This window comes from Dendropsophus ebraccatus, chromosome 3 (assembly GCF_027789765.1).
Source record: "Dendropsophus ebraccatus isolate aDenEbr1 chromosome 3, aDenEbr1.pat, whole genome shotgun sequence".
Classification (NCBI taxonomy): Eukaryota; Metazoa; Chordata; class Amphibia; order Anura; family Hylidae; genus Dendropsophus; species Dendropsophus ebraccatus.
The window spans coordinates 414,822-437,454 of record NC_091456.1 but is presented as its reverse complement, the minus strand read 5'-3'; the positions used below and the strand labels follow the sequence as shown (position 1 = coordinate 437,454).

Genomic DNA, 22,633 nt, shown 5'->3' with positions numbered 1-22,633 from the left:
TACCATACAGAAATACTCCTCCCCCGCTTCTGCCCACCCTGTCCTTATACCATACAGACATACTCCTCCTTCCCCTGCCTGCCCTGTCCTTATACCATACAGACATACTCCTCCTCCTGCTCACCCTGTCCTTATACCATACAGACATACTCCTCCTCCTGCCCACCCTGTCCTTATACCATACAGACATACTCCTCCCCCTGGCCACCCTGTCCTTATACCATACAGACATACTCCTCCTCCTGCCCTCCCTGTCCTTATACCATACAGACATACTCCTCCTCCCCCTGCCCACCCTGTCCTTATACCATACAGACATACTCCTCCTCCTGCCCACCCTGTCCTTATACCATACAGACATACTCCTCCTCCTGCCCGCCCTGTCCTTATACCATACAGACATACTCCTCCCCCGCTTCTGCCCACTCTGTCCTTATACCATACAGACATACTCCTCCCCCGCTTCTGCCCACCCTGTCCTTATACCATACAGAAATACTCCTCCCCCGCTTCTGCCCACCCTGTCCTTATACCATACAGACATACTCCTCCTTCCCCTGCCTGCCCTGTCCTTATACCATACAGACATACTCCTCCTCCTGCTCACCCTGTCCTTATACCATACAGACATACTCGTATTCCTGCCAGCCCTGTCCTTATACCATACAGACATACTCACCCTGTCCTTATACCATATAGACATACTCCTCCCCCGCTTCTGCCCACCCTGTCCTTATACCATACAGAAATACTCCTCCCCCGCTACTGCCCACCCTGTCCTTATATCATACAGACATACTCCTCCTCCCCCTGCCTGCCCTGTCCTTATACCATACAGACATACTCCTCCTCCTGCTCACCCTGTCCTTATACCATACAGACATACTCCTCCTCCTGCCCACCCTGTCCTTATACCATACAGACATACTCCTCCTCCTGCCCACCCTGTCCTTATACCATAGAGACATACTCCTCCTACCTCTGCCTGCCCTGTCCTTATACCATACAGACATACTCCTCCCCCTGCTCACCCTGTCCTTAAACCATACAGACATACTCCTCCTCCTGCTCATCCTGTCCTTATACCATACAGACATACTCCTCCTCCTGCCCACCCTGTCCTTATACCATACAGACATACTCCTCCCCCCCTGCCCACCCTGTCCTTATACCATACAGACATACTCCTCCCCCTGCCCGCCCGGTCCTTATACCATACAGACATACTACTCCTCCTGCCCACCCGGTCCTTATACCATACAGACATACTCCTCCTCCTGCCCACCCTGTCCTTATACCATACAGACATACTCACCCTGTCCTTATACCATACAGACATACTCCTCCTCCCCCTGCCCATCCTGTCCTTATACCATACAGACATACTCCTCCTCCTGCCCACCCTGTCCTTATACCATACAGACATACTCCTTCTCCTGCCCACCCAGTCCTTATACCATACAGACATACTCACCCTGTCCTTATACCATACAGACATACTCCTCCCCCCCTGCCCACCCTGTCCTTATACCATACAGACATACTACTCCCACTGCCCGCCCGGACCTTATATCATACAGACATACTCCTCCCCCTGCCCGCCCGGTCCTTATACCATACAGACATACTCCTCCTCCTGCCCACCCTGTCCTTATACCATACAGACATACTCCTCCTCCCCTCCTGCCCACCCTGTCCTTATACCATACAGACATACTCCTCCTCCCCTTCTGCCCACTCTGTCCTTATACCATACAGACATACTCCTCCTCCCCCTGCCCACCCTGTCCTTATACCATACAGACATACTCCTTCTCCTGCCCACCCTGTCCTTATACCATACAGACATACTCACCCTGTCCTTATACCATACAGACATACTCCTCTTCCCCTTCTGCCCACCCTGTCCTTATACCATACAGACATACTCCTCCTCCTTCCCACCCTGTCCTTATACCATACAGACATACTCCTCCTCCTGCCCACCCAGTCCTTATACCATACAGACATACTCCTCCTCCCCTTCTGCCCACCCTGTCCTTATACCATACAGACATACTCCTCCCCCCCTGCCCACCCTGTCCTTATACCATACAGACATACTCCTCCCCCTGCCCACCCGGTCCTTATACCATACAGACATACTCCTCCCCCTGCCCGCCCGGTCCTTATACCATACAGACATACTCCTCCTCCTGCCCACCCTGTCCTTATACCATACAGACATACTCCTCCCCCTGCCCGCCCGGTCCTTATACCATACAGACATACTCCTCCTCCTGCCCACCCTGTCCTTATACCATACAGACATACTCCTCCTCCTGCCCACCCTGTCCTTATACCATACAGACATACTCCTCTGCCCATTCTGCCCACCCTGTCTTTATACCATACATACTCCTTCCCCTCTCCTGCCCACCCTGTCCATATACCATACAGAAAAACTCCTCCTCCTGCCCACCCTGTCCTTATACCATACAGACATACTCCTCCTCCTGCCCGCCCTGTCCTTATACCATACAGACATACTCACCCTGTCCTTATACCATACAGACATACTCCTCCTCCTGCCCACCCAGTCCTTATACCATACAGACATACTCCTCCCCCCCTGCCCGCCCGGTCCTTATACCATACAGACATACTCCTCCCCCTGCCCGCCCGGTCCTTATACCATACAGACATACTCCTCCTCCTGCCCACCCTGTCCTTATACCATACAGACATACTCCTCCCCCTGCCCGCCCGATCCTTATACCATACAGACATACTCCTCCTCCTGCCCACCCTGTCCTTATACCATACAGACATACTCCTCCTCCTGCCCACCCTGTCCTTATACCATACAGACATACTCCTCTGCCCATTCTGCCCACCCTGTCTTTATACCATACATACTCCTCCCCTCTCCTGCCCACCCTGTCCTTATACCATACAGAAAAACTCCTCCTCCTGCCCACCCTGTCCTTATACCCTACAGACATACTTCTCCTCCTGCCCGCCCTGTCCTTATACCATACAGACATACTCACCCTGTCCTTATACCATACAGACATACTCCTCCTCCTGCCCACCCTGTCCTTATACCATATAGACATACTCCTCCTCCCCCTGCCTGCCCTGTCCTTATACCATACAGACATACTCCTCCCCCTGCCAACCCTGTCCTTATACCATACAGACATACTCCTCCTCCTGCCCACCCTGTCCTTATACCATACAGACATACTCTTCCCCCTGCCCGCCCTGTCCTTATGCCATACAGACATACTCCTCCTCCTGCCCACCCTGTCCTTATACCATACAGACATACTCCTCCCCCTGCCCGCCCTGTCCTTATACCATACAGACATACTCCTCCTCCCCCTGCCTGCCCTGTCCTTATACCATACAGACATACTCCTCCTGCCCACCCTTTCCTTATACCATACAGACATACTCCTCCTCCTGCCCACCCTGTCCTTATACCTTACAGACATACTTCTCCTCCCCTTCTGCCCACCCTGTCCTTATACCATACAGACATACTCCTCCTCCCCTTCTGCCCACCCTGTCCTTATACCATACAGACATACCCCTCCTCCTGCCCACCCTGTCCTTATACCATACAGACATACTCCTCCTCCCCTTCTGCCCACCCTTTCCTTATACCATACAGACATACTCCTCCCCCTGCCCACCCTGTCCTTATACCATAGACAAACTCCTCCTCCTGCCCACCCTGTCCTTATACCATACAGACATACTCCTCCTCCTCCCCCTGTCCATCCTGTCCTTATACCATACAGACATACTCCTCCCCCTGCCCACCCTGTCCTTATACCATACAGACATACTCCTCCCCCTGCCCACCCTGCCCTTGTACCATACAGACATACTCCTCCTCCTGCCCTCCCTGTCCTTATACAATACAGACATACTCCTTCTCCTGCCCACCCTGTCCTTATACCATACAGACATACTCCTCCTCCTTCCCACCCTGTCCTTGTACCATACAGACATACTCCTCCTCCTGCCCGCCCGGTCCTTATACCATACAGACATACTCCTCCTCTTGCCCACCCTGTCCTTATACCATACAGACATACTCCTCCTCCCTTTCTGCCCACCCTGTCCTTATACCATACAGACATACTCCTCCTCCTGCCCACCCTGTCCTTATACCATACAGACATACTCCTCCCCCCCCTGCCCACTCTGTCCTTATACCATACAGACATACTCCTCCCACTGCCCGCCCGGTCCTTATACCATACAGACATACTCTTCCCCCTGCCCGCCTGGTCCTTATACCATACAGACATACTCCTCCTCCTGCCCACCCTGTCCTTATACCATACATACTCCTCCCCCTGCCCGCCCGGTCCTTATACCATACAGACATACTCCTCTGCCCATTCTGCCCACCCTGTCTTTATACCATACAGACATACTCCTCCTCCCCTCCTGCCCACCCTGTCCTTATACCATACAGACATACTCCTCCTCCTGCCCACCCTGTCCTTATACCATACAGACATACTCCTCCTCCCCTTCTTCCCACTCTGTCCTTATACCATACAGACATACTCCTCCTCCCCCTGCCCACCCTGTCCTTATACCATACAGACATACTCCTCCTCCTGCCCACCCTGTCCTTATACCATACAGACATACTCCTCCTCCTGCCCACCCAGTTCTTATACCATACAGACATACTCCTCCACCCCTTCTGCCCATCCTGTCCTTATACCATACAGACATACTCACCCTGTCCTTATACCATACAGACATACTCCTCCCTCCCTGCCCACCCTGTCCTTATGCCATACAGACATACTCCTCCCCCTGCCTGCCCGGTCCTTATACCATACAGACATACTCCTCCCCCTGCCCACCCTGTCCTTATACCATACAGACATACTCCTCCTCCTGCCCACCCTGTCCTTATACCATACAGACATACTCCTCCGCCCATTCTGCCCACCCTTTCTTTATACCATACAGACATACTCCTCCTCCTCTCCTGCCCACCCTGTCCTTATACCATACAGACATACTTCTCCTCCTGCCCATCCTGTCCTTATACCATACAGACATACTCCTCCTCCTGCCCACCCTGTCCTTATACCATACAGACATACTCCTCCTACTGCCCGCCCTGTCCTTATACCATACAGACATACTCACCCTGTCCTTATACCATACAGACATACTCCTCTTCCCCTTCTGCCCACCCTGTCCTTATACCATACAGACATACTCCTCCTCCTGTCCACCCTGTCCTTATACCATATAGACATACTCCTCCTCCCCCTGCCTGCCCTGTCCTTATACCATACAGACATACTCCTCCTCCCCCTGCCCGCCCTGTCCTTATACCACACAAACATACTCCTCCCCTGCCAACCCTGTCCTTATACCATACAGACATACTCCTCCTCCTGCCCACCCTGTCCTTATACCATACAGACATACTCTTCCCCCTGCCCGCCCTGTCCTTATGCCATACAGACATACTCCTCCCCCTGCCCGCCCTGTCCTTATACCATACAGACATACTCCTCCTCCCCCTGCCTGCCCTGTCCTTATATCATACAGACATACTCCTCCTGCCCAGCCTTTCCTTATACCATACAGACATACTCCTCCTCCTGCCCACCCTGTCCTTATGCCATACAGACATACTCCTCCTCCCCTTCTGCCCACCCTGTCCTTATACCATACAGACATACTCCTCCTCCCCTTCTGCCCACCCTGTCCTTATACCATACAGACATACTCCTCCTCCTGCCCACCCTGTCCTTATACCATACAGACATACTCCTCCTCCCCTTCTGCCCACCCTGTCCTTATACCATAGACAAACTCCTCCTCCTGCCCACCCTGTCCTTATACTATACAGACATACTCCTCCTCCCCCTGTCCATCCTGTCCTTATACCATACAGACATACTCCTCCCCCTGCCCACCCTGTCCTTATACCATACAGAGATACTCCTCCTCCTACCCACCCTGACTTTATACCATACAGACATACTCCTCCTCCTGCCCACCCTGTCCTTATACCATACAGACATACTCCTCCTCCTTCCCACCCTGTCCTTGTACCATACAGACATACTCCTCCTCCTGCCCTCCCTGTCCTTATACCATACAGACATACTCCTCCTCCTGCCCACCCTGTCCTTATACCATACAGACATACTCCTCCTCCCCTTTTGCCCGCCCTGTCCTTATACCATACAGACATACTCCTCCTCCTCCTGCCTGCCCTGTCCTTATACCATACAGACATACTCCTCCTCCTGCTCACCCTGTCCTTATACCATACAGACATACTCCTCCTCCCCCTGCCCACCCTGTCCTTATACCATACAGACATACTCTTCCTCCCCCTTCCTGCCCTGTCCTTATACCATACAGACATACTCCTCCTTCCCTTCTGCCCACCCTGTCCTTATACCATACAGACATACTCCTCCTCCTCCTGCCCACCCTGTCCTTATACCATACAGACATACTCCTCCCCCTGCCCACCCTGTCCTTAAACAATACAGACATACTCCTCCTCCCCTTCTTCCCACCCTGTCCTTATATCATACAGACATACTCCTCGCCCTGCCCGCCCACCTCATACTATACAGACATACTCCTCCCCCATCCCGCCCTGTCCTTATACCATACAGACACACTCCTATTCCTGCCTGCCCTGTCCTTATACCATACAGACATACTCCTCCCCCTGCCCACCCTGTCCTTATACAATACAGACATACTCCTCCTCCCCTTCTGCCCACCCTGTCCTTATACCATACAGACATACTCCTCCCCCCCCTGCCCACCCTGTCCTTATACCATACTGACATACTCCTCCTCCCCTTCTGCCCACCCTGTCCTTATACCATACAGACATACTCCTCCTCCTGTCCACCTGGTCCTTATACCATACAGACATACTCCTCCTCCTGCCCACCCTGTTTTTATACCATACAGACATACTCCTCCCCCTGCCCACCCTCTCCTTATACCATACAGACATACTCCTCCTCCTGTCCACCCTGTCCTTATACCATACAGACATACTCCTCCTCCTCCTGCCCACCCTGTCCTTATACCATGCAGACATTGCCCACCCTGTCCTTATACCATACTGACATACTCCTCCTCCCCTTCTGCCCACCCTGTCCTTATACCATACAGACATACTCCTCCTCCCCACCCTGTCCTTATACCATAAAGACATACTCCTCCCCCTTCCAACCCTGTCCTTATACCATACAGACATACTCCTCCTCCTGCCCGCCCTGTCCTCATACCATACAGACATACTCCTCCTCCTGCCCACCCTGTCCTTATACCATACAGACATACTCCTCCTCCTGCCCACCCTGTCCTTATACCATACAGACACACTCCTATTCCTGCCCACCCTGTCCTTATACCATACAGACATACTCCTCCTCCTGCCCACCCTGTCCTTATACCATACAGACACACTCCTATTCCTGCCCACCCTGTCCTTATACCATACAGACATACTCCTCCTCCTGCCCACCCTGTCCTTATACCATACAGACACACTCCTATTCCTGCCCACCCTGTCCTTATACCATACAGACATACTCCTCCCCCTGCCCTCCCTGTCCTTTTACAATACAGACATACTCCTCCCCTTTCTGCCCACCCTGTCCTTATACCATACAGACATACTCCTCCTCCTGCCCACCCGGTCCTTATACCATACAGACATACTCCTCCTCCTGCACACCCTGTCCTTATACCATACAACATACTCCTCCCCCTGCCCACCCTGTCCTTATACCATACAGACATACTCCTCCTAGTCCTGCCCACCCTGTCCTTATACCATACAGACATACTCCTCCTCCCCCTGCCTGCCCTGTCCTTATACCATACAGACATACTCCTCCTCCTGCCCACCCTGTCCTTATACCATACAGACGTACTCCTCCTTGTGCCCACCCTGTCCTCATACCATACAGACATACTCCTCCTCCCCCTGCCTGCCCTGTCCTTATACAGTACCATACAGACATACTCCTCCTCCCCTTCTGCCCACCCTGTCCTTATACCATACAGACATACTCCTCCCCCTGCCCACCCTGTCCTTATACCATACAGACATACTCGTATTCCTGCCAGCCCTGTCCTTATACCATACAGACATACTCCTCCCCCTGCCCGCCCGGTCCTTATACCATACAGACATACTCCTCCCCCTGCCCGCCCGGTCCTTATACCATACAGACATACTCCTCCCCCTGCCCGCCCGGTCCTTATACCATACAGACATACTTCTCCTCCTGCCCACCCTGTCCTTATACCATACAGACATACTCCTCCTCCCCCTGCCTGCCCTGTCTTTATACCATACAGACATACTCCTCCTCCTGCCCATCCTGTCCTTATACCATACTGACATACTCCTCCTCCCCCTGCCCGCCCGGTCCTTATACCATACAGACATACTCCTCCCCCTGCCCGCCCGGTCCTTATACCATACAGACATACTCCTCCTCCTGCCCACCCTGTCCTTATACCATACAGACATACTCCTCCTCCCCTTCTGCCCACCCTGTCCTTATACCATACAGACATACTCCTCCCCCTGCCCACCTTGTCCTTATACCATACAGACATACTCCTCCCCCTGCCCACCCTGTCCTTATACCATACTGACATACTCCTCCTCCCCTTCTGCCCACCCTGTCCTTACACCATACAGACATACTCCTCCCCTTCTGCCCACCCTGTCCTTATACCATACAGACATACTCCTCCTGCCCACCCTGTCCTTATACCATACAGACATACTCCTCCTCCTCCTGCCCACCCTGTCCTTATACCACACAGACATACTCCTCCTCCCCTGCCCACCCTGTCCTTATACCATACAGACATACTCCTCCTCTAGTGTTATCAGGGTTACACAGTTACTATACATTATATACCACATGCTGAGATACTGTACAGTAACTTATATATCACATATCCAGCTGCAGTGTTATCAGGGTTATACAGTTACTATACATTATACACCACATGCTGCTATACTGTACAGTAACTTATATATCACATATCCAGCTGCTGTGTTATCAGGGTTATACAGTTACTATACATTATATACCACATGCTGCTATACTGTACAGTAACCTATATATCACATATCCAGCTGCTGCTGTGTTATCGGGGTTATACAGTTACTATACATTATATACCACATGCTGCTATACTGTACAGTAACTTATATATCACATATCCAGCTGCTGTGTTATCAGGGTTATACAGTTACTATACATTATATACCACATGCTGCTATACTGTACAGTAACTTATATATCACATATCCAGCAACTGTGTTATCAGGGTTATACAGTTACTATACATTATACACCACATGCTGCTATACTGTACAGTAACTTATATATCACATATCCAGCTTCTGTGTTATCAGGGTTATACAGTTACTATACATTATACACCACATGCTGCTATACTGTACAGTAACTTATATATCCCATATCCAGCTGTAGTGTTATCAGGGTTATACAGTTACTATACATTATACACCACATGCTGCTATACTGTACAGTAACTTATATATCACATATCCAGCTGCTGTGTTATCAGGGTTATACAGTTACTATACATTATACACCACATGCTGCTATACTGTACAGTAACTTATATATCACATATCCAGCAACTGTGTTATCAGGGTTATACAGTTACTATACATTATACACCACATGCTGCTATACTGTACAGTAATTTATATATCACATATCCAGCTGCTTCTCATTGTTTCATCTCTTCTACAAGTTATTCAGAATAATAATCAGTATATTTGGGGTGTGGAACCAATTGTCTGCAGATCAGTGGTTTCTTATGGGAATATTTGCTTTGGTGTAAGAGTGGATTTGGATTACAAGCGCCGTGCCGGAACTTTGCTCCTAATCCAAGGCACCGCTGTTTATATATAATAATTAGTAGCACTGTATATATATATATATATCCCACCACTGTATATATAATATAATTAGTAGCACTGTGTATACATACATATATCTCGCCCACCACTGTATGTATACAATAAATAGTAGCACTGTATATATATATATAAATATATATGTGTGTTTATATGTGTGTGTGTATATATACACTCACCGGCCACTTTATTACACCTGTCCAACTGCACGTTACCACTTAATTTCTAATCAGCCAATCACATGGCGACAACTCAGTGCATTTAGGCATGTAGACATGGTCAAGACAATCTCCTGCAGTTCAAACCGAGCATCAGTATGGGGAAGAAAGGTGATTTGAGGCCTTTGAACGTGGCATGGTTGTTGGTGCCAGAAGGGCTGGTCTGAGTATTTCAGAAACTGCTGATCTACTGGGATTTTCCCGCACAACCATCTCTAGGGTTTACAGAGAATGGTCCGAAAAAGAAAAACCATCCAGTGAGCGGCCGTTCTGTGGGCGGAAATGCCTTGTTGGTGCCAGAGGTCAGAGGAGAATGGGCAGACTGGTTCCAGCTGATAGAAAGGCAACAGTGACTCAAATAGCCAACCGTTACACCCAAGGTAGGCCGAAGAGCATCTCTGAGCGCACAGTACGGCCAACTCTGAGGCAGATGGGCTACAGCAGCAGAAGACCACACCGGGGGCCACTCCGCTCAGCTAAGAACAGGAAACTGAGGCTACAATTTGCACAAGCTCATCGAAATTGGACAGTAGAAGATTGGAAAAACGTTGCCTGGTCTGATGAGTCTCGATTTCTGCAGCGACATTCGGATGGTAGGGTCAGAATTTGGCGCCAACAACATGAAAGCATGGATCCATCCTGCCTTGTATCAGCGGTTCAGGCTGGTGGTGGTGGTGTCATGGTGTGGGGAATATTTTCTTGGCACTCTTTGGGCCCCTTGGTACCAATTGAGCATGGTTACAACGCCACAGCCTACCTGAGTATTGTTGCTGACCATGTCCATCCCTTTATGACCACAATGGACCCAACATCTGATGGCTACTTTCAGCAGGATAATGCGCCATGTCATAAAGCTAGAATCATCTCAGACTGGTTTCTTGAACATGACAATGAGGTCACTGTACTCCAATGGCCTCCACAGTCACCAGATCTCAATCCAATAGAGCATCTTTGGGATGTGGTGGAACGGGAGATTGGCATCATGGATGTGCAGCCGACAAATCTGCCGCAACTGTGTGATGTCATCATGTCACTATGGACCAAAATCTCTGAGGAAGCTTCCAGCACCTTGTTGTATCTATGCCACCAAGAATTGGGGCAGTTCTGAGGGCAAAAGGGGGTCCAACCCGTTACTAGCATGGTGTACCTAATAAAGTGGCCGCTGAGTGTATAATATAATATAATTAGTAGCACTGTATATACATATCCCACCACTGTATGTATATAGTAATTAGTAGCACTGTATATATATATATATATATATATATATATATATATATCACATCACTGTATGTATATATTATATAATTAGTATTAGCACTATATATATATATATATATATATATATATATATATATATATATCCCACCACTAGTGGCACGCCTGCTAGGTGCTTGATTGGTGTAAATATCTCTGATCGAAATATGGCAAATCAATATCATCAAGAGATCTAGCAGATATCTATATACTTCAATACCTGCAGGAAGTGGTGTATTCTTTCCAGTCTTCCAGTACTTATCAGCTGATGTATGTCCTGCAGGAAGTGGTTTATTTTCTCCAGTCTGACACAGTGCTCTCTGCTGCCACCTCTGTCTATGTCAGGAACTGTCCAGAGAAGCAGTAAATCTTCATAGAAAACTACAACTCCCATCATCCCTGGGCAGCTAAAACTAAAGCTTTGGTTGTCCAGGCTAGATGGGAATTGCGGTTTTGCAGCAGCAGGAGAGCCGCAAATTTGATGTAGTGGATAAAAACTGCAACAAATGCAAAAACTGGATATAGGCTTGTACAGTAGGGAGGCTGTGATGGTGTACACAACCCATTTATGCCCCCCCATGCCCCCCATATGCCCCCCCCCCCCCCCAGCTCCCTGTGTGAACCATCTGAGGATGCTGTCCTCTGTCCTCTGTGTGCGCTATTATTTCAGGTGGGCTTCTCTAACACTGGGGACTGTTGACAATACACAGCAGCGCGCCGCGCCGAGCAGCGAGTCACTTAATCCCGCTGCTAAAATATGCGCCCTGGCTGGACGGATAAACAATTAGAGGGAGACGGATCAGAACATGTTCAAAGATTGAATAATATTTCCTTCAGACAAGAGCCGCCCCCTCCCTGCTGGGAACTGATTGAAAGCCACAAGATCCCGCGACCGGGCTCCCAATCCCCCATAATCTCATCTCTTATTAGTCCTGTAAAACTTGGCTTAGAGTCAAATCACCCAGTAATTAGGCAGCAATGTATTAAAAAAGACTTAGGCCGCCGTGCAGCTGAGGCCGTGAGGTCGCTGTCCGTGAATAGCAGAGAGATTAACGGCCAGGAACATGGGCTGCTCAAAGAAAAATGCTCCCACTTCTAGATTAACCAGTCAGTTACAAAGTCTTATAGTTATTAAGGTTCGAAACGGCCTCGCGAGAGTTCAACCAGCTCAGGATGTATAGAGAGGCGGCCAGTGCGGACGTTACAGGTTGTGGTCTCTCTCGCCCCTTTCTCCTCGCCTTTTTCATTGCCTGTATCTCCTCGACTTTCTCGCTGTCTTGGGGTCTTTCTCATCATCTTTCCCGTCACCTGTCTCGCCGCCTTTCTCATCAACTCTCTTGTTGCCTTTCTCGTAGTCTCACTCCCCACCTTCATTATCGCCTCTTTCATCCTTTCTTGTCACCTTTCCCGTCGCCTTTCCCTTTGTCTTTCCCGTTGCCTCTCTCGTCACCTTTCTTGTCTTCCCCATCGACTCTCTCACCAACTCTCTCACTTTTCTTGTAGTGTTTCCCCTCGCCATTCTCTTTGTCTTTACCATTGCCTCTCTTGTCGCCTCTCTGGCCGTCTCTCTTGTCACCTCTCCAGTCGCCTCTCTCACCGCTTCTCTCCTCACCTTTCCCGTCGCCTCTCCTCACCTTTCCCATCGCCTCTCTCACCGCCTCTCTCGTCACCTTTCCCATCGTGTCTCTCTTTGCCTCTCTCGTCATCTTCCTCGTCACCTCTCTCTTGTCACCTTTCCCGTCACCTCTCTCGTCACCTTTCCCATCGCCTCTCTCACCGCCTCTCTCGTCACCTTTCCCATCGTGTCTCTCTTTGCCTCTCTCGTCATCTTCCTCGTCACCTCTCTCTTGTCACCTTTCCCGTCACCTCTCTCGTCACCTTTCCCGTCGCCTCTCTCACCGTCTCTCTTGTCACCTTTCCCGTCGACCTCTCTCGTCACCTTTCCTGTCGCCTCTCTCGTCACCTTTCCTGTCGCCTCTCTCGTCACCTTTCCTGTCGCCTCTCTCGTCACCTTTCCTGTCGCCTCTCTCGCCGCCTCTCTCTAGTCACCTTTTCCATGGTCTCTCTCATGACCTTTCCCGTCACCTCTCTCACCGCCTTTCTTGTGATCTTTTCCCATCGCCTTTCTCATTGTCTTCACCTCTCATGTCACCTTTCCTGTCGCCTCTCTCGTCACCTCTCTTGTCAACTTTTCCATCATCTCTCGTCATCTTTCCCGTCGCATCTCTCGCCAACTTTCCCGTCGCCTTTCCCATCGCCTCTCACGTCACCTTTCCTGTCGCCTCTCTCGTCACCTCTCTTGTCTACTTTCCCGTCGCCACTCATCATCTTTCCCATCGCATCTCTCATCAACTTTCCCGTCGCCTTTTTTCTCGCCGCCTCTCTCGTCACCTTTCCTGTGGCCTCTCTCGTCACCTTTCCCGTGGCCTCTCTCGTCACCTTTCCCGTCACCTCTCTCGCCGCCTTTCTTATCATCTTTCCCGTCTCATCTTTCCCTTTCTCATTGTCTTCCCCATCACCTGTCTCGCCGCCTTTTCCATCCCCTCTCTTGTCACCTTTCGCGTCGCCTCTCTCGTCACTTTTCCCGTCATCTCTCTCTCACTGCCTCTCTCGTCACCTTTCCTGTCGGCTCTCTCTTCATCTTTCCCATCACCTCTCTCGCCGCCTTTCTTGTCATCTTTCCCGTCGCCTTTCTCTTTGTCTTCCCCATTGCCTCTCTCGCCGCTTTTCCCATCGCCTCTCTCGTCACCTTTCCCTTCGCCTCTCTCATCACCTTTCCCATCGTTCTTCTCTTGCCGCCTTTCCCGTCGCCTCTCTCGTCACCTTTCCCATCGGCTCTCTCGTCACCTCTCTTGTCAACATTCCCGTCGCCTCTCGTCATCTTTCCCATCGCATCTCTCGTCAACTTTCCCGTCGCATCTCTCGTTAACTTTCCCGTCACCTTTCTCGCTGCCTCTCTCGTCACCTTTCCAGTGGCCTCTCTCGTCACCTTTCCCGTGGCCTCTCTTGTCAACTTTTCAGTGGCCTCTCTTGTCACCTTTCCAGTGGCCTCTCTCGTCACCTTTTCCGTGGCCTCCCTCGTAACCTTTCTCGCCGCCTTTCTTATCATCTTTCCCGTCTCATCTTTCCCTTTCTCATCTTTCCCTTTCTCATTGTCTTCCCCATCGCTTGTCTCGCCGTCTTTCCCATCGCCTCTCTCGTCACCTCTCTTGTCACCTTTCCCTCCGCCTCTCTCATTACCTTTCCCATCGTTCTTCTCTCGCCGCCTTTCCCGCCGCCTCTCTCGTCACCTTTCCCGCCGCCTCTCTCATCATTTTTTCTCGTCACCTTTCCCGTCGTCTCTCTCGTCACCTTTCCCGTCGCCTCTCTTGTCATATTTCCCATCGCCTCTCTCGTCACCTGTCTCGCCGCCTTTCTCATTAACTTTCTTGTTGCCTTTCTCGTAGTCTCACTCGCCAACTTCATTATCGCCTCTTTCATCACCTTTCCTGTCACTTTTCCCGTCACCTTTCTCCTTGTCTTTCCCGTTGCCTCTCTCGTCACCTTTCCTGTCACCTTTCCTGTCTTTCCCGTCGACTTTCTCACTGCCTTTCCTGTCACCTTTCTCCTTGTCTTCCCCATCGACTCTCTCACCAACTCTCTGTCACTTTTCTTGTAGTGTTTCCCCTCGCCATTCTCTTTGTCTTTACCATCGCCTCTCTCGTCACCTTTCCCGTCGCCTCTCTTGTCACCTTTCCCATCGCCTCTCTCACCGCCTCTCTCGTCACCTTTCCCGTCGTGTCTCTCTTTGCCTCTCTCGTTGCCTTTCCCGTCACCTCTCTCACCGTCTCTCTTGTCACCTTTCCCTTCGCCTCTCGTCACCTTTCCCGTCTCCTCTCTCGTCACCTTTCCCGTCGCCTCTCTTGCCACCTTTCTCTAGTCACCTTTTCCGTGGCCTCTGTCATCACCTTTCCCGTAACCTCTCTCGCCGCCTTTCTTGTGATCTTTTTCCATCGCCTTTCTCATTGTCTTCCCCATCGCCTCTCTCGCCGCGTTTCCTGTCGCCTCTCTCGTCACATTTCCTGTCGCCTCTCTCGTCACCTCTCCTGTCAACTTTCCCGTCGCCTCTCGTCATCTTTCCCGTCGCATCTCTCGTCACCTTTCTCACCGCCTCTCTCGTCACCTTTCCCATGGCCTCTCTTGTCTCCTTTTCCGTGGCCTCTCTCGTCACCTTTCCCGTGGCCTCTCTCGTCACCTTTCCCGTGACCTCTCTCGCCGCCTTTTATGTCATCTTTCCCGTCTTATCTTTGCCTTTCTCATTGTCTTCCCCATCGCCTGTCTCGTCGCCTTTCCTGTCGCCTCTCGTCACCTTTCCCGTCGCCTCTCTCATGACCTTTCCAGTCGTCTCTCTTGTCACCTTTCCTGTCGGCTCTCTTGTCACCTTTCCCATCACCTCTCTCGCCGCCTTTCTTGTCATCTTTCCTGTCGCCTTTCTCATTGTTTTCCCCATTGCCTCTCTCGCCGCCTTTCCCATCGCCTCTCTCGTCACCTTTCCCCTCGCCTCTCTCATCACCTTTCCCATCATTCTTCTTTCACCGCCTTTCCCGTCGCCTCTCTTGTCACCTTTCCCATCACCTCTCTCATCACCTTTCCTGTCGCCTCTCTCGCCGTCTCTCTTGTCAACTTTCCCGTCGCCTCTCTCGTCACTTTTCCTTTTGCCTCTCTCGTCACCTTTCCCGTCGCCTCTCTCGTCACCTGTCTCGCAGCCTTTCCCGTCACCTTTCTCATTGTCATCCCCATTGCCTCTTTCGTCACCTTCCCCATTGCCTCTCTCGCCACCTTTCCCGTCGCCTCTCTCGCCACCTTTCCCGTCGACTCTCTCGCCACCTTTCCCGTCATCTCTCTCGTCACCTTTACCATCACCTCTCTCGCTGCCTCTTTCGTCACCTTCCCCATTGCCTCTCTCGCCACCTTTCCCGTCGCCTCTCTCGCCACCTTTCCCGTCGCCTCTCTCGTCACCTTTCCCATCGCTTCTCTCGTCACCTTTCCGTCTCCTTTCTCGCCGCCTCTCTCGTCACCTTTCCCGTGGCCTCTCTCGCCGCCTTTCTTGTCATCTTTCCCGTCTCATCTTTCCCTTTCTTATTGTCTTCCCCATTGCCTGTCTCGACGCCTTTCCCGTCGCCTCTCTTGTTACCTTTCCCTTCGCCTCTTTCATCACCTTTCCCGCCGTCTCTCTCTCACCACCTCTCTCGTCACCTTTCCTGTCGGCTCACTCGTCACCTTTCCCGTAACCTCTCTCACCGCCTCTCTCGTCACCTTTCCCGTCACCTCTCTCTCCGCCTTTCTTGTCATCTTTCCCGTCACCTTTCTCATTGTTTTAACCATTGCCTCTCTCGCCGCCTTTCCAGTCGCCTCTCTCGTCTCCTTTCCTGACGCCTCTCTCGTCACCTTTCCCGTCGCCTCTCTAGTCACCTTTTCCGTCACCTCTCTCACCGCCTTTCTTGTCATCTTTCCTGTCACCTTACTCATTGTCTTCCCCATCGCCTCTCTTATCACCTTTCCCGTCGCCTCTCTCGCCACCTCTCTTGTCACCTTTCCCGTCGCCTCTCTCGCCACCTTTCCCATCGCCTCTCTCTCTCTACACCTTTCCCGTCGCCTCTCTCACCACCTCTCTCGTCACCTTTCCCGTCGCCTCTCTCATCACCTTTCCCGTCGCTGCTCTCGTCACCTTTCCCTGCATTTCTCTCGCTGCTTTTCTTGTCACCTTTCCCGTCGCCTGTCTCATCACCTTTCCCGTCGCCTCTCTTGTCTCCTTTCCCTTCGCCTTTCTCGTCACCTTTCCCATCGCCTCTCTCGTCACCTCTCTCCTCACCTTTCCTGACGACTCTCTTGCCACTTTTCTTGTCAACTTTCCTGTGGCCTCTCTCTTTCCCGTTACCTCTCTCGTCGCCTTTCTTGTCATCTTTCCCGTCGCCTTTCTCATTGTGTTCCCCATCGCCTCTCTCCCCGCCTTTCCTGTCTCCTCTCTCATCACCTTTCCCGTCACCTCTCTCTGCCTTTCTTGTCACCTTTCCCGTCGCCTCTCTCGTCTCCTTTCCCGTTGCCTCTCTCGTCACCTTTCCTGTCACCTCTCCCATCACCTTTCCCATCACCTCTCTCGCTGCCTTTCTTGTCATCTTTCCCATCACCTTTCTCACTGCCTTTCCCATCGCCTCTCTCGTCACCTTTCCCGTCTTTTCTCTCGTCACCTCTCTCATCACCTTTCCCGTCACCTCTCTCGCCATCTCTCTTGTCACCTTTCCCGTCGCCTCTCTCGCCGCCTCTCTTGTAACTTTTCCTGTCGCCTTTCTCATCACCTTTCCCGTAACCTCTCGTCACCTTTCCCATCGCCTCTTTCGTCACCTTTCCCGTCGCCTCTTTCGTCACCTTTCCCGTCGCCTCTCTCGTCACCTTTCCTGATGAATCTCTTGCCACTTCTCTTGTCAACTTTCCTGTGGCCTCTCTTTCCAGTTACCTCTCTCGTCGCCTTTCTTGTCATCTTTCCCGTCGCCTTTCTCATTGTGTTCCCCATCGCCTCTCTCCTTTCCTGATGCCTCTCTCCTTTCCTGACGCCTCTCTCGTCACCTTTCCTGACGACTCTCTTGCCACTTCTCTTGTCAACTTTCCTGTGGCCCCTCTCTTTCCTGTGACCTCTCTCGCTGCCTATCTTGTCATCTTTCCCGTTGCCTTTCTCATTGTGTTCCCCATAGCCTCTCTCGCCGCCTTTCCCGTCGCCTCTCTCGTCACCTTTCCCGTCCCCTCTCTCACCACCTTTGTCATCTTTTCTGTCACCTTACTCATTGTCTTCTCTATCGCCTCTCTCACCGCCTTTCCCGTCGCCTCTCTCATCACCTTTCCCGTCGCCTCTCTCGACGCTTCTCTCACCACTGTTCCCATCGCCTCTCTCGTCACCTTTCCCGTCGCCTCTCTTGCCGCCTTTCCCATCCCCTCTGTCTCTGCACCTTTCCCGTCGCCTCTCTCGCCACCTCTCTCGTCACCTTTCCCGTCGCCTCTCTCGCCACCTTTCCCATCACCGCTCTCGTCACCTTTCCTGGAATTTCTCTCGCTGCTTTTCTTGTCACCTTTCCCATCGCCGCTCTCGCCACCTCTCTCGTCACGTTTCCCGTCACCTCTCTCTTCACCTTTCCCGTCACCTCTCTCATCACTTTTCCCTTCACCTCTCTCGCCGCCTTTCTTGTCATCTTTTCCATCACCTTTCTCACCGCCTTTCCCATCGCCTCTCTCGTGACCTTTCCCATCTTTTCTCTAGTCACCTTTCTCATCACTTTTCCCTGTCACCTCTCTCGCCATCTCTCTTGTCACCTTTCCCGTCGCCTCTCTCACCGCCTCTCTTGTATCTTTTCCTGTTGCCTTTCTCATCAGCTTTCCCGTAACCTCTCATCACCTTTCCCATCGCCTCTTTCGTCACCTTTCCCATCACCTTTCCTGATGAATCTCTTGCCACTTCTCTTGTCAACTTTCCTGTGGCCTCTCTTTCCAGTTACCTCTCTCGTCGCCTTTCTTGTCATCTTTCCCGTCGCCTTTCTCATTGTGTTCCCCATCGCCTCTCTCCCCGCCTTTCCTGTCTCCTCTCTCATCACCTTTCCCGTCACCTCTCTCGCTGCCTTTCTTGTCACCTTTCCCGTCGCCTGTCTCATCACCTTTCCCGTCGCCGCTCTCGCTGCCTCTCTCGTCACCTCTCTCGTCACCTTTCTCAATGTCTAATTAATCGCCTCTCTCGCCGCCTTTCCCGTCGCCTCTCTTGTCTCCTTTCCCGTCGCCTCTCTCGTCACCTTTCCCATCGCCTCTCTCGTCACCTTTCCCGTTGCCTCTTTTGTCACCTTTACCGCCGCCTCTCTCGTCACCTTTCCCGTCACCTCTCTCATCAACTTTCTCATTGTCTTCCCCATGGCCTCTCTCACCGCCTTTCCCGTCGCCTCTCTCGTCTCCTTTCCCATCGCCTCTCTCGTCTCCTTTCCCGTTGCCTCTTTTGTCACCTTTCCCGCCGCCTCTCTCGTCACCTTTCCCGTCACCTCTCTCATCAACTTTCCCATCACCTCTCTCGCCGCCTCTCTTGTAACTTTTCCTGTCGCCTTTCTCATCAGCTTTCCCGTAACCTCTCGTCACCTTTCCCATCGCCTCTTTCGTCACCTTTTCCGTCGCCTCTCTCGTCACCTTTCCCATCACCTCTCTCGTCACCTTTCCTGACGACTCTCTTGCCACTTCTCTTGTCAACTTTCCTGTGGCCTCTCTCTTTCCCGTCACCTCTTTAGCTGCCTTTCTTGTCATCTTTCCTGTCACCTTACTTATTGTCTTCCCCACCGCCTTTCCCGTCGCCTCTCTCACCACCTTTCCAGTCGCCTCCCTTGTCACCTTTCCCGTCGCCGCTCTCGTCACCTTTCCCGGAATTTCTCTCGCTGCTTTTCTTGTCACCTTTCCCGACGCCTGTCTCATCACCTTTCCCTTCACCGCTCTCGACGCCTCTCTCGTCACCTTTCCCGTTGCCTTTCTCGCCGCCTTTCTTGTCTCCTTTCCTGTCGCCTCTCTCGTCACCTTTCCCGTCGCCTCTCTCGGCGCCTCTCTTGTCACCTTTCCCGTCGCCTTTCTCAATGTCTATCCCATCGCCTTTCTCGACTCCTTTTCCGTCGCATTTCTTGTCTCCTTTCCAGTCACCTCTCTCGTCACCTTTCCCATGGACTCTCTCGTCACTTTTTCCGTCGCCTCTCTCATTGTCTTCCCCATGGCCTCTCTCACGCCTTTCCCGTCGCCTCTCTCGTTAACTTTCCCGTCGCCTCTCTCGTCACCGTTCCCGCCACCTCTCTCATCACCTTTCCCATCACCTTTCTCACCGCCTTTCCCATCGCCTCTCTTGTCACCTTTCCTGTCTTTTCTCTTGTCACCTCTCTCATCACCTTTCCTGTCACCTCTCTCGCCGTCTCTCTTGTCACCTTTCCCGTCGCTTCTCTCGCCACCTCTCTTGTAACTTTTCCTGTCGCCTCTCTCATCATCTTTCCCGTCGCCTCTCTCGTCACCTTTCCCATCGCCTCTCTCGTCACCTTTCCCATCGCCTCTCTCGTCACCTTTCCCGTCACCTCTCTCGCCGTCTCTCTTGTCACCTTTCCCGTCGCCTCTCTGGTAACTTTTCCCAACGCCTCTTTCATCATCTTTCTTGTCGCCTCTCTTGAGGCTTCTCTCATCACCTTTACCGTCGCCTCTCTCGTCACCTTTCCCGTCGCCTCTCTCGCCGCCTTTCCTGTCGCCTCTCTCGTCACCTTTCCCGTTGCCTCTCTCGCTACATCTCTCGTCACCTTTCCCATCGCCTCTCTCGCTACCTTTCCCGCTGCCTCTCTCATCACCTTTCCAGTCGCCGCTCTCGCCGCCTCTCTCGTCATCTTTATCATTGTCTTCCCCATTGCCTCTCACGCCGCCTCTCTCCTCACCTTTCTTATCATTTTTCCTGTCGCCTGTCTTCCCCATCGCCTCTCTCACCGCCTTTCCCGTCACCTCTCTCATCACCTTTCCGGTCGCTTCTCTCGCCTCCTCTCTCGTCACCTTTCCCATAGCTTCTTATGTCACCTCTCTCTTCACCTCTCTCGTCACCTTGCATCTTTGCTGTCGCCTTTATCATTGTCTTCCCTATTGCCTCTCGCGCCGCCTCTCGTCACCTTTCATGTCATTTTACCCGTTGCCTGTCTTCCCCATCGCCTCCCTCACCGCCTTTCTTGTCACCTCTCTCGTCACCTTCCCCATTGCTTCCCTCACCGCCTTTCCCGTCACCTCTCTCGTCGCCTCTCTTGTCACCTTTCCCGTTGTCTCTCTCATCACCTTTCCCGTCACATCTCTCGCCACCTTTCCCATTGCCCTTGTCACCTTTCCCGTCGCCTCTCTCATTACCTTTCCCGTCGCCTCTCTCATCAACTTTCCCGTCTCCACTCGCGCTGCCTCTCTCGTCACCTTTGTCATTTTTCCCGTCGCCTGTCTTCCCCAACGTCTCTCTCGCCGCCTCTCTCATCACCTCTCTCATCAACTTTCCTGTCGCTTTTCTCGCCGCCTCTCTTGTCACCTTTCCCGTCGCCTCTCTCGTCACCTTTCCTGTCGCCTCTCTCGTCACCTTTCCTGTCGCCTCTCTCGTCACCTTTCCCGTCGCCTCTCTCGTCACCTTTCCCGTCGCCTCTCTCGTCACCTTTCTCTTCACCTCTCTTGCTGCCTTTCTTGTCATCTCTCCCGTCACCTTTTTCCTTGTCTTCCCTGTTGCCTCTCTCGTCATCTTTCCCGTCACCTCTCTCATCACCTTTCCCATTGCCTCTCTCACAGCCTCTTGTCACCTTTCCCATCACCACCCTCGTCACCTTTCCTGTCGCCTCTCTCGTCACCTCTCTTGCTGCCTTTCTTGTCATCTCTCCCCCCGTCACCTTTTTCCTTGTCTTCCCCGTCACCTCTCTCATCACCTTTCCCATTGCCTCTCTCGCAGCCACCTTTCCCGTCACCACCCTCGTCACCTTTCCCGTCGCCTCTCTCATCACCTTTCGTTGTCTTTCTCACATATTTTCTTGAGAAGTGTTTTGTTTGTGTTTTGGGAGCGGTAATACATTTGTATGTAAAGAAAAACATAATCCCTTCCATGCTGAAAAGGCTAGAAATGCTCAAAATACAACAAAAGCAAAAAAAAAAAAAAAAAAGCACAAAATAAAAAGGCGTTTTGTGATTCCACTAAACTTTCATGTAAAACCTGAATACAGAATCTGTGGCGCTTTTTCTGCAGGGACTTTGGCTCATCCTGACATCGAGACACACACCTGGGATCTCCGATTAGATCAGTGTTGTCCCAGTGCCAAGGAAATAACCAACATCCTCCAAAGGGGAAGATAGAGTAGCTGGGAATGGCGGCCATCTTGTAACATGAATGGCTGCTAATAATGATCATTATTAGTGGCCGAATATATTACGAGATGGCCGTCAGTTCCTCCCTGACACCATGTCGCTTTACAGGGGCGTTGCTTCTCTGATGACGATTTTTGCCCGCTCCGCATCTCTTGCTATTCTTGTGCACTGCTATCAGACTACATTTCCCAGTAGTCTTTGTGACACATGCCCAGAATTTCTTGTTTTTTTACCTTCATAACCCCTCCCCCTCCCGTCCTTTGCCCCG

General features: G+C 51.6%; 3 protein-coding genes across 3 annotated transcripts; all 3 read right to left on the bottom strand.

Annotated features, from left to right (window-relative positions):
- Positions 1-15,727: 15,727 nt before the first annotated feature.
- Positions 15,728-16,986, bottom strand: LOC138787627 (cylicin-2-like). The gene is made up of 2 exons (XM_069964967.1): positions 16,719-16,986; positions 15,728-16,464 (listed from the first exon to the last, which is right to left on the bottom strand). The coding sequence occupies exons 1-2, from the start codon at positions 16,984-16,986 to the stop codon at positions 15,728-15,730; spliced, it is 1,005 nt and encodes a 334-aa protein (XP_069821068.1).
- A 47-nt stretch (positions 16,987-17,033) lies between these two features.
- LOC138787626 (cylicin-2-like) lies at positions 17,034-17,729 on the bottom strand. The gene has a single exon (XM_069964965.1). The coding sequence runs from the start codon at positions 17,727-17,729 to the stop codon at positions 17,034-17,036; it is 696 nt and encodes a 231-aa protein (XP_069821066.1).
- Positions 17,730-19,786: 2,057 nt separating this feature from the next.
- On the bottom strand, positions 19,787-21,045 carry LOC138787625 (cylicin-2-like). The gene is made up of 2 exons (XM_069964964.1): positions 20,289-21,045; positions 19,787-20,169 (listed from the first exon to the last, which is right to left on the bottom strand). The coding sequence occupies exons 1-2, from the start codon at positions 21,043-21,045 to the stop codon at positions 19,787-19,789; spliced, it is 1,140 nt and encodes a 379-aa protein (XP_069821065.1).
- Between the last annotated feature and the right edge of the window lie 1,588 nt (positions 21,046-22,633).

Bases quoted from the DNA above. Each gene is read 5' to 3' on its own strand.
- LOC138787627 (XM_069964967.1), bottom strand. From the start codon at position 16,986: ATGGGGAAGACAATGAGTAAGGTGACAGGAAAGATGACAAGAAAGGCG. The intron at 16,465-16,718 runs GTGAGCCGACAG...GCGATGGGAAAG, and splicing joins GGTTACGGGAAAGGTGACGA to GTGACGAGAGAGGCGACGGG.
- LOC138787626 (XM_069964965.1), bottom strand. From the start codon at position 17,729: ATGGCGAGAGAGGTGACGGGAAAGGTGATGAGAGAGGTGACGAGAGAA.
- LOC138787625 (XM_069964964.1), bottom strand. From the start codon at position 21,045: ATGGGAAAGGTGACGAGAGAGGAGGCGAGAGAAGCGACCGGAAAGGTG. The intron at 20,170-20,288 runs GTGACGAGAGAG...TCCATGGGAAAG, and splicing joins TGAGAGAGGTGGCGGGAACG to GTGACGAGAGAGGTGACTGG.